A 12555-nucleotide genomic window follows, 5' to 3' on the forward strand; every position below is an offset into this window, starting at 1 on the left:
CTTTGTCGGTTGCTTCATTTGCAAATATTTTCTCCCATTCTGAGGGTTGTCTTTTGGTCTTGTTTATGGTTTCCTTTGCTGTGCAAAAGCTTTGAAGTTTCATTAGGTCCCATTTGTTTATTTTTGTTTTTACTTCCATTACTCTAGGAGGTGGGTCAGAAAGGATCTTGCTGTGATTTATGTCATAGAGTGTTCTGCCTATGTTTTCCTCTAAGAGTTTGATAGTTTCTGGCCTTACATTTAGGTCTTTAATCCATTTTGAGCTTATTTTTGTGTATGGTGTTAGGGAGTGATCTAATCTCATACTTTTACATGTACCTGTCCAGTTTTCCCAGCACCACTTATTGAAGAGGCTGTCCTTTCTCCACTGTACATTACTGCCACCTTTATCAAAGATAAGGTGTCCATATGTGCATGGGTTTATCTCTGGGCTTTCTATCCTGATCCATTGATCTATCTTTCTGTTTTTGTGCCAGTACCATACCATCTTGATAACTGTTGCTTTGTAGTATAGTCTGAAGTCAGGGAGCCTGATTCCTCCAGTTCCTTCTTTCGTTCTCAAGATTGCTTTGGCTATTCGGGGTCTTTTGTGTTTCCATACAAATTGCAAAATTTTTTGTTCCAGTTCTGTGAAAAATCAGGGCTGTTTTCTTAATCAGGCAGTAGTTAGAGAGCTGTTTGTTTTCTAATTTATTGATCTGTACCTTTGTTTATATATTTCTCTGCATGAATATTTTTTCCACAATATGTTAAAATAACCACCGTGACTAAAAAAATACTAGACTACTGTATCAAAAGACCCAAGTGACATTTCCTGAATTGTTTCCATCCTCTGCTTCCTAGGTCTTATTCATATCCTTTAACTTTTGGGCCTTGCATCATCTTATCTGTAAACTAAGTTGATTATGCTTTGTCCCCTTGGTCTTTTTTGGCATTGAAATCAATGAGTGATGAGAAACCATCATGTGTTCTTTGAGCAAAGGAATAGATGATGAAAGCAGTGTTTTAGGAAAATCAGTTTAATAGCTGTTTGAATGTGGATTAGAATGTAAGTGCCCCCAGAGCCCAGATCCACTGTGAGGTGATAAAGAGTCTAAACTACTTTTTTTTTAAGGGAGAATAACAGTACTTGATAACAAGTTGGCAAAGAAAAGAGATTTTGAACTTTAGAGATTGAGAAAAGATTGATAAGATTCCCTTTGATAGATGTGAAAATTACAAGGATGTGATGCATATTTTGCTTCCAGCCATGATAAAACAGATTTATCCTCCTACCTTAACGTAGAAAACCAGACAAAATGAATCAAACAATGGATTTCAGACATTGAACAACAAGGGAACAAATGAAATGCCCTAGCTTACTGCCTGGAGTGAGTTTCCAGACCATAGGACAGGGAAGTGAAACCTAAACAGAGGCTAGCAGAGTCACAGTGCAGGGAGGACAAGATGGGTAGAATTTGCAAGGCAGAGTACCTGAGAGGAAGTAGCTGCACAGAGAGGAAGCTCCAGAGGTCCACACAAAGGCTAAGTATTCATTCATCTGGGCATATGTATGAGAATATGTTTGAGACTGGGGGGAAAAATCAGAAAGGAGTAGGTGGAACAATTCCCAGAGCTCACACAGGGTCAAGAATAGGTATTTCCCCCAAGCTGAGTCAGAGGACCTACCATATAGGGCACTGAGTACAGTCCTTAGAAGTATATTGCCTGAGTAGCAGGGCCAAATTAACCCTTGACAGAAGACTGATTTGAACCCACCTTAATAAAGCTTAAAAGCAAGCCTGAAAAGGATCAAATTGGTTTCAGGTAATTTAACTATATCCCCAAAAGAAAAAACTGTTTAACCCCCAAAAGTTCAGCACCCAACAGCGTAAAACTTAGGACGTTTAGCACCCATCAGAAAATTAGCCAGAGGGAGTTCCCTGGTGGCCTAGTGGTTAGGATTCCAGGCTTTCATTGCCATGGCCAGGTTTCAATCCCTGCTCAGGGAACTGAGATCCTGCCCCCCCAAAAAAAGTTAACCAGGAGAAAAGTCAGTCAATAGAAGCAGACCCTGAAATGACCCAGATAATAGAATTAGTATACAAGGACATTAAAATATGCTCCATATGTTCAAGAAGGTAGAGGGAAAGCATGAGTGTGATGAGGAGCAAAATGGAAGACATAAGAACAACCCAAATTGAACTTCTTGAGTTGAAAGATATAATTACAAATAAAAACACACTGGATAGGATTAATAGCAGATTAGATGCTATGAGTTTGAAGATGCAGCAATAGAAACAAGAATGTCATGCAAGTTAATTCCTGTTTCACTTTATCTTGATTTGCTCTGTCCCATCTTCATAGGAAGAATCATGTACTTTTCAGTCAAGGATTCAGGGAATATAAACCAGTGGTTTTGATAGAAGCTTTAATTCCTTGCACTATTAGTAACTCTTGCTGCTTTTATAGGAATTGGGGTGAGGAAGATACTCAAAGGAAGGGTTCCTGGCACTAAACAGTATTTATGAATCCTAATCGTTGTTAGGAAATGTCCCTATTGTATGGCCTTATATCTGGTTGTCATTTATTAAAAGGTCCATGAGGATAAATGTTTGAAGATTTGTTACTTAAAAAGCACTGTGCAGAAAGGCTTCATTTTGATGGTTGTCATTATGGTATTAGATGTGTTAAAATGTTAGTTTCTATCTTAATTGACAAAGTTGTTAATTCTAAAACCTTTTGAGGGAATTCCCTGATGGTCCAGTGGTTAGAACTCCACGCTTCCACTGCAGGGGGCACAGGTTTGATCCCTGGTTGGGGAACTAAGATCCCTCGAGCCCTGCAGCGCAGCAAAAAAAAAAAAACCTTCTGAAAATATAACAAGCAATCATCTTAAGACTCAGTGTATACACCTCACTCCTGATACTATTTCTGGTATTATAAGGAACTTATATTTTAATTGAATTTAATTGAAGTTCTTTTCTGAGAATTTTACATTTCTTAACTTTCACTTTACATTTCTTTTTTCTTTTTTTTTTCGTGATACGCGGGCCTCTCACTGTTGTGGCCTCTCCCGTTGTGGAGCATGGGCTCCGGATGCGCAGGCTCAGCGGCCATGGCTCACGGGCCCAGCCGCTCACGGGCCCAGCCATGGCTCACGGGCCCAGCCGCTCGTGCCCACGGACCGGGGCACGAACCCGTGTCCCCCACATTGGCAGGCGGACTCTCAACCACTGCGCCACCAGGGAAGCCCTCAAGGACATTCTTAAGTGAAACCAACTTTAAAAAAAAGCTGGTGTTGACCACCTAGAGGGGTGGGATAGGGAGGGAGGGAGGGAGGGAGACGTAAGAGGGAAGAGATATGGGAACATATGTATATGTATAACTGATTCACTTTGTTATAAAGCAGAAACTAACACACCATTGTAAAGCAATTATACTTCAATAAAGATGTAAAAAAAAACCTACAGCAAAAAAAAAATTATATAGTAAAAACAAAAAAAAAAGCTGGTGGATGGCTGTGAGGAATACTGCAGTGAGTACCAGTACACTTGGTGACATTGCCTTGATTCTTTCTGAGGCACAGGCAGTTTTGCCCATTATTTTTGTGCATCAGAGCAAATGTCAACACAGTGAAAAAAGTAATGTCTTTCTTTTGTTATGAAATAGTTGACGTCAATAATCCTTTGAAAAGGTCTTAGAAATCCTGAGAGGTCTGCAGACCACATTTTGAGAACCAATACCCTGGGGTATCATAACACTAAAATTGAGAAGCTCCAGTAACAGGATTTCACTTAAAATAAACTGTACAATTTTATTTGCCTCTTCATCAAGTAATGCCATGGTACTGGAAAAAATAAATTGTAGCTGTGTTCTTTAAAATATCTCAAATGTGTTTATTTAGTAGTCTCATTATAGCACTTTTAATACCTGTCAAATTCTTAAATATTTGTTTTCCAGTCTTTAAAATCATACTATTTTTGAATTGCTTTTTTCTCTGCATTTTTATATATATACATATATATGTTTTATTTTTGGTATTTTTTATAATTGAAGTATAGTTGGTTTACAATATTGTGTTATCTCTGCATTTGTATTTTGATAAGATGTGAAATGATTTCATAATCTGAGGATGGAAAAATTAATAAATAGTAGCAAATAGTTTTAATACACTTTAAAAAACAATTTTAGGCAGGCATTCCAGACCCTCCAAATATGTCAGAAGAATTAATCCAGTTGAAAGCCAAGGAACGACACTTTTTGGAGCAATTGTTAGATGGGAAAAAATTAGAAAATTACAAGATTCCAGTACCAATCAATGCTGAACTCAGAAAATATCAGCAGGTAAAGTTTTATACTTATAAATAGTGACTATTCCTTGTAAATGTGCCTTAAAGAGTTTAAAAATTGATATAGTAATTCAGTTCTTCTGTCTAGTGTCTTATACCCATTTATTTCTCATTGCCTGTAAAAATACAGATATTTTGGTCTGTGTAAACATGTTCTTTACAAGAAAAAATTTGTTATGATCTGTTCACATTTATCATTTTTCTTTTTCTCCCAACCTTTCAGGATGGTGTGAACTGGTTAGCATTTCTTAATAAGTATAAGCTTCATGGAATTCTGTGTGATGACATGGGTTTAGGAAAAACTTTACAGTCCATCTGCATTCTAGCAGGAGATCATTGTCACAGGTAATTTTAAATGTTATTTTAAAAGAAGGCTTTCAGATGCTGAGCAGTTTAAACGAACTGGTTAATTCATTGTGTTTTGCTGTCTAAAGGGCCCAGGAATATGCAAGATCAAAATTGGCAGAATGTATGCCACTTCCTTCCTTGGTGGTTTGTCCGCCAACATTAACAGGTCATTGGGTGGATGAAGTAGGTAAATTTTGCTCCAGAGAATATCTCAATCCATTGCATTATACTGGACCTCCCACTGAAAGAATAAGGTAAGAACTGTACAACCAAAAAATGTTTTATCTTTTGCTTTAAGTAGTTTGGAAGAATAAAATCGATTAAAAATGAATTCTAGTTAGCTTTTTTGGTTGTCAGACATAGGAACTTACTTATTTAAGAAAGGTGAGTGAATAATAAAGATATAATCAGTGAGACTCATCAAAATTCAAGGACTTTAGCCATTGTTAACAATCAGTTGGGCTTTCTAAGTTTTGGAGCCAGGAAACTGTCAGGAACCAAAACCATTCTCTATGCCTTTCTTGGAAGTCTTCTGATCATAGTATCTTCTAGGTGCTTCTGTTGTATCCTCATTTTCTACTCAGTTTCCCGAAGTGCTCCCTCTTTCTTCTTCTCTCTCCTCAAAAATGTTTTTTGGTCCACAGTGGCTTGCTCTAGTTGCCCTGATACCACAGAAACACTAGAGTTCTATTAGTTTTACCTTCTTTCTATCGACTAGTACATCTCTGTTCCTAAATACAAATGTTGAAGAGTGGTATATCATTGATTTCAGTTCATCTTTTTTTAAAATAAATTTATTTATTTTTGGCTACACTGGGTCTTCGTTGCTGCACACGGGCTTTTCTCTAGGTGCGGCGAGCAGGGGCTACTCTTCGGTGTGGTGCGTGGGCTTCTCATTGCTGTAGCTTCTCTTGTTGCAGAACATGGGCTGTAGGTGCACAGGCTTCAGTAGTTGTGGCACACGGGCTCAGTAGTTGTGGCTCACGGGTTTTACAGCGCAGGCTCAGTAGTTGTGGCACACGGGCTTAGTTGCTCCGTGGCATGTGGGATCTTCCCGGACCAGGGCTCAAACCCGTGTCTCGTGAATTGGCAAGCGGATTCTTAACCACTGTGCCATGAGGAAAGCCCTGATTTCAGTTCATCTTTTAAAGCTTGGATAGTCATAGATTGCTGATTAGTCCATAGATTTGCTGCCCTTCTGTTAATAATAGCTAACATATATTGAGCACTTACTGGCTAGGCATTATTCTAAGCAGTTTTATTTACATTTATGTAAAATTGTGTATTCTCATAATTACCTTATGAGGTATGGGTACTATTATTCCCAGTTTGCAGATGAGGAGTCTAAGACATGGGGTCTGGGAAGAAGGTCACTCAGCTAATTAAATGAAGATTGGAACACAGGCAGCTCAACAGCTTGTACTCTTAAAGAATTTATTGTAAAAGAATTCATCCATTTACAAGTGGTAGAAGCTCAGCTCAGACTAGCTTAAGCAAATGGCAAATTCATTAATTAAATTGAGAATCTCAGGGGGTGAATTCTTGCTTCAGGTACATCTAATTTACTATTCTTCCCCACGTATAACTTGTTCTGTTGATCTCTACTGGACTTCAGTCTACTGTTGGTAGGTAAGATGACCATGGGCATTCTCCTAGCTTGGCAACAATAATAAACAGAAATCTTTTCTCTCCCATCATGAATATATCAGTACTTGAGATGACTGACTGGCCTTGACTGGGTCATGCCCCCAAACCAGTCTTTGTGGTCAGGGGATAAAATATTGTGAATGGCTTGACCTGATTAAAATGCTTCATCTCTTTGGTGACTATGAGGATGTGTGATTGATAGCTCCCCCTCTACCCCCCAGCACAACATGGAATGGTGAAGGAATAGTGAGTGCCTCCAAGGAAGAGGTGTTGGCAAATAAAGTTAAAATGACCTCCACATTTTGAGTCAGGTACCTGTCTCTTTTCTAATCAGACTGAGTTAGGGCAACAAGGCCAAGTCATAAGAAGAATGGCCTTCAGGTATCAGGGTCATGGATGTAGAGTAAGCAGAAGGGAATATTGGGCTTAGTAGGTAGATTGAAAGAACTTTATACAATGGCATCTGTGGTTTTCCCCTTGAAAGCATATTATAAACTTTGCAGATTCCCCATTTTGTAATCTTATGTATTTTTAAATACAGGTTACAGCATCAGGTGAAAAGGCACAATCTGATAGTGGCTTCATATGATGTTGTGAGAAACGACATAGATTTCTTTAGGTAAGAATTAAACTTTCTTAAAGAAAGACTTAGTATCAAATTCAGAGAGACTTAGTATTTTCCTGCCTCAAAGACTTCATATTGTTCCTGACATATAGTAAAAGATGCTAACGTTTTTTGTTTTTCTTCAGAAATATTAAATTTAACTACTGTATTCTTGATGAAGGCCATGTCATCAAAAATGGAAAAACAAAATTGTCAAAAGCAGTAAAACAACTGACTGCTAATTATAGGATTATTCTTTCTGGAACACCAATCCAGGTAATTATTTACCTTTTTTTTTTTTTTTTTTTTTTAGTATTTGCCATGTGGCGAGAAGGCTTGGCATTTGACAGTGAATTAAAGAGGTTTTTTTAGTTTATAGGAATGATAATTTCCAATAATTATCTTGCTTTTATAATGGTTCATTTGGTATGTAGCAGTATGTGAGCAAACTAGGTTTTAAATCTCATATTTAAAATGTAATTTTAGGCTATGTAAACATAAGTCTTATAAGTCTTATAACATAAGACATAAGTCTTCCACATTGGTCATCTTCCTTCTGCAGTATAATACAATCTGATTTAACATTGAAAAGCTAGAGATGATTCAGAGGTGACTCATCATATAGGAGAGGTATGAATACCTGAGATTAGGAAGCAATTGAAGGAAAGAGATTGTAACAGTTTATCTTAGAAAAGGAAGGAGATGGCTGAGTATGTAGATGCCTTTAGATATTTTTGAGAGATTCTCTTATCTTCCAGAGGAATTGGTTGCAAATGTTCACATCTAGCTTGGATAGCCAAGTCTGATGGGAAGATACCCTCCATCATTCTCCAGTTGGTAGGAGGGTAGACACCAAGTGACCTCTAAGATTGCTTCTGACTCTTAAAAAAATGATGGTTCTTTATGTATTTGTTACTTTTCTTTTAAATTTATTTTTGGTGATGGACTGACTACTAAAGTATTATGGTTTTGTCTATTAAGTAAACACTTCAGATTTTAATAACCACAAGAGAGAACGTAATTACAAACATATGAAAATTTAATGGAAGTAAGAAAAAGTACATTTAAAAGGGAAAAAGGGACTTTCCTGGTTGTCTAGTGGTTAAGACTCTGCCCTCCCAGTGCAGGGGGCATGGGTTTGATCCCTGGTTGGGAACTAGGATCCTGCATGCCACATGACACAGCCTAAATAAATAGATAGATAAATAGATAGATAAATAAATAAGAGGAAAAAATCACTCTTTAGGTTTGTTTTTGTGTGTGTGTGTGGTACACGGGCCTCTCTCACTGCTGCAGCCTCTCCCATTGTAGAGCACAGGCTCCGGACGCGCAGGCCCAGCAGCCATGGCTCACGGGCCCAGCTGCTCCGCGGCATACTTTTTAGGTTTGATATATCAAGATTTGTTTTGCTTATATGGAAATTTCACAGTATTTTAAAATTGATTATAGCTTTCACAACAAAAGAAGTATTTGTTTGCTTAAAGGCTCTCTTTTCCCCTTCCACACCTCAACAGTTTAGCTCTGAAGCTGTAAGGTGGGTGGGTTTCTGCACCAAACAGCCATGGTAGCCCATGAGTCATGGGGCAGAGCCTAGGTGGGATTAGAAGGGTTTCAGTATAGAATGGCAGCCCAGCATGGTGAGCCACTGCTTGAGCCTGGTGAGGAGGCCTTCTGGAAGGGGTAAACAGATGGGATGGTACCTTAGGATCCACACATACTGGGAAAGCATCTAAAATGAAAAAGTGTTGATTTCTTTTTTTCTTTTTTCATGAAACTCCAACAGAATTGGAAAGAACCTGTGCCTGTTCCTCATGCCCCATAAATACTGGGTAGACTTGACCTATAACCAAACTCTTCTAGGTTTTCCTGTGTTGAAGAAATGGTGGTATTGGCCAAATTTCTTAAATCTTGCTGCTAATCTGAGTCTCAAAGTTGAAAGAATCAGACATGTATTCATCTTTCTCCTCTTCTATTTACTACTTGATGGAACCTACCAGTAGGATTTAAATACCATGGACCAAGGCTTATTCTGGTGGAAGAGACTTGAAAGTTTCCTCCAAATAGGATAGAGTATTTTCTCCAAATTTTACACGTTAAAATATAGACTTATAGAGACTTCCCTGGCGGTCCAGTGGTTAAGACTTTGCCTTTGCAGGGGGTGCGAGTTTGATCCCTGGTCGGGGAGCTAAGATCCCACATGCCTCATGGCCAAAAAACCAAAACAGAAAACAGAAGCAATATTGTAACAAATTCAATAAAGACTTTAAAAGTGGTCCACATCAAAAAAATCTTTAAAATATGTGTATATATAGACTTATACCCAAAAATGTGGTGATAATCTATGTCATCACAGTGGGCTTTCATTAATGTTCCATTTTTAAGTATAAGGAAATAATCCTAGTACACAAGATAATGGTGTTCCTTTCTTATATTCAGAACAACGTTTTGGAGCTGTGGTCATTATTTGATTTCCTCATGCCAGGATTTTTGGGGACTGAACGCCAGTTTGCTGCACGATATGGTAAACCTATATTAGCAAGTAGGGATGCTCGAAGCTCCAGTCGTGAACAAGAAGCAGGTATGAAAAAGAGATACAGTTATATACTCTGTGCAAGTGAATATAATTTATATCTAACTTTTGGGAAGCCATTTAATCTTATTATTAAGAGAAATTAATAATAATAATAATAATAAATAGAATTAAGTTAACTCTCTTATTATTAATAGGTGTTCTCGCGATGGATGCACTGCACCGCCAAGTCCTGCCATTTCTTTTGAGAAGAATGAAAGAAGATGTTTTGCAGGATCTACCACCCAAAATTATTCAAGACTATTACTGTACTCTTAGTACTCTCCAGGTTAGGAATCTGGTGATCGCAATTGTGGTTGGTGGTGGTATGTTTATTAGGGGAATGTTTTGAACAAGCCACAAAAGTATTGAATAAAGGGGATTTAGCCTTTGGTTTGTCACTCTAATCTAGCTTCTACTTCCTTAGACTTCAGGAATACTCAGTTTCAAACAGGTGTAGATAAAACCTAAATGAATCTGTTTGGATATGTAAGTACACATTTGGGTATGTGCATTTTGAATATAGCATTAAAACAAAATCCAGTATCATAATTGCTTTGTTATATATGTCTAGTTAATTGAAAAAGTTGGAAGGCTAAAATGATACAGAAGTAAGCCAGTGTTTTATAAGGGCAAGAAGTCTGCCTATAATGTCATATCCTTGCAGCAGCATTATAGGTGTATACATCAGGGCTGAGTTGGGAAGTGGGACCTTGTCCCTTTTAAAGTATTGCCAGTAAATTTCCAAAATAAGTATTGGCTTCTGCACAGTTCTGATTTTGTACATAGAGACCATTATCAAAGGAATTTATTGTATGCCTTTCCTTGTGCAGTATTTTTGTAAGGGGAAACTGTCTCTTGTCTTAGTAAGATATGGCCTATAAGCAGAATTTTCTGTTTGAACGTTTACTTTGTGTTCTAGGTTAGTGAGCATCAGTCTGTCAGTATTAGAGTTGATTTAGTATGGTCAAATGAAAAAAAGATATACAGACATACCTGGAAAACTGCTTCTTTCCCTCCAGTGTATAGACAATTTAACCTTTTAGTATTTATCTATACAACCTGAGTTTAGTGGACAGGACACTAATTTAGATGCTAAGAGCTCTGTGATCATTTATATTATCTACCTCATCTCTCTGAGCCTCCATCCCTCATTTGTAAAAATTGGATTAATATTTCTTGAAGGAAAAATTTTTAGAGGTAAGGAAATCAAGACTTTTTAAAGTTAAGTATAATGAAGAGAAGGTGCCATGTGAAGAAACCTGAGATGATATACTGGGGGTGGCACTATAACACCTCATGAAACACGCTTAAGCAGTCTGGAGGAAGGGGGCTGGGGAGGGAAGTGACATTTGGGTTCGTTTTGCATCTGCAGGTTTTTATTCTCTGACTTCTGTTCTCTAGCACTCTAGATTCTCTTCCCTTTCACATTGTTTTAGCATATACAAGGCAGGAACCCAGACTTCAAGATAATACTTTGAACTTGGTATGGGTTCTGCAGTTAGTATCCTTTTTTAAACTTGGTCTTCTGAAATATACCTATTAGGGTCTTGACCACATAACTTCACTTAAGGAAGATTTCCTCATTTACTTGTAAAGGTTAAAGTTCTCTTTTATTGGTAATGTATTTCTCTTCTTGAACAGAGTGGAAAAATTGGGTCTAGGACTATTTGACTATTTTTTTAAATATTTTAGCAGCCAAACAATGTGTTAAACTTGTTTTCTAAATGTAATTTAAAAGGAATTTACCAAGATGCAGTGGATCATCTGTAATCAAGTAGTGAAATATAGGTATCATAATTTATTTTCTTTGATGAGGGCTGATTTAAATTACTGCTTTTATTGGCCTTTGCTAGTTATGTGGGGTATTTTTGGTTTTTTTTTTGCGGTACGCGGGCCTCACCATTGTGGCCTCTCCCGCTGCGGAGCACAGGCTCCGGATGCGCAGGCTCAGCGGCCATGGCTCACGGATGGGCCCAGCCGCTCCGCGGCACGTGGGATCCTCCTGGACCGGGGCACGAACCCGTGTCCCCTGCATCGGCAGGTGGACCGTCAACCACTGCGCCACCAGGGAAGCCCGCTAGTTATGTTTTGAACAATTGAAAATAATTATACTTATTGCTTTCATGGGGGGAATTTTACAGGTTCAGCTCTATGAGGATTTTGCTAAGTCTCGTGCCAAGTGTGATGTTGATGAAACAGTTTCTTCAGCTGCACTTTCTGAAGAAACTGAAAAACCAAAGCTTAAAGCTACAGGCCATGTATTCCAGGTATATATTACAGTCCACTTTTTAAATGTTGTTGAACAATGTTCTTCAGTGCAGCAGTTTTTACATGGAACACTGAAATACGGATTTATTTGGTTTTTTTCAGTATTGTGTATACATTCTTGAAGATAGGTAAAAGTACCAATTTAATTTATTTTCATATTCATAATTAGTAATTAATAAGTAATTTAATATTAAAATTAAAGTAAAACCCACAATATATGTTTGTATATTACATTAAAAGAAGGGTTTTAAAATAGAGAAACTTTTATTTTCTATTCAAAAAATATTTGAACATCTACCACAAGGCAGTAATTTTTCTATAACCTCAGGGGTTAATTAAAGCAGTGGACAAAACAGACCCCTTCCCTTGTAGAGGTGAAAATTGATTAAGTAAGTAAAATATATATATCATGTAAAAGAAAATAAAGGCAAGTATGGGGTTATACAGTATAGGAGTCACGGTAGGTTGTGGTTTTCAATAGAGTGATCAGGGATGTCACTGAGAAGGTGACATTTGAGCGAAGATCTGAAGGAAGATTGAGGCATGCAGATATGTGTGTGGGGGGGGAGTGATTCCAGGCAGAGGATACATAAAGCACAGAAGTCCTGAGACACGTGATGAATGTGCTTGAGAAAAAAGAGTATCAACTCACTTTTTTTCTTTCCCTTTTGAAATATTCCACTGTAGAATACTTTCCAAACCCCCTTGTCACCAATAAATTAAATACTTGTAGCAGTTTTAAAGATAGAAATGGGGAAAGGTGATTTTGAAGGCTTATACCTCTC

The 12555-nt window shown here is 37.7% G+C and overlaps 1 protein-coding gene across 1 annotated transcript in view; it reads left to right on the forward strand.

Annotated features, from left to right (window-relative positions):
- The window catches only part of BTAF1 (B-TFIID TATA-box binding protein associated factor 1), a 94736-nt gene that overhangs the window by 74940 nt on the left and 7241 nt on the right, over positions 1–12555 (forward strand). Inside the window, exons 26-33 of the mRNA XM_082673708.1 lie at positions 4174–4326; positions 4555–4676; positions 4766–4933; positions 6868–6945; positions 7077–7206; positions 9367–9508; positions 9658–9788; positions 11644–11769. Of these exons, the coding sequence (XP_082529834.1) occupies positions 4174–4326; positions 4555–4676; positions 4766–4933; positions 6868–6945; positions 7077–7206; positions 9367–9508; positions 9658–9788; positions 11644–11769 (1050 nt within the window). The remainder of the gene's footprint in view (positions 1–4173; positions 4327–4554; positions 4677–4765; positions 4934–6867; positions 6946–7076; positions 7207–9366; positions 9509–9657; positions 9789–11643; positions 11770–12555) is intronic.

This window comes from Grampus griseus, assembly GCF_964374135.1.
Source record: "Grampus griseus genome assembly, chromosome: 16".
NCBI lineage: Eukaryota > Metazoa > Chordata > Mammalia > Artiodactyla > Delphinidae > Grampus > Grampus griseus.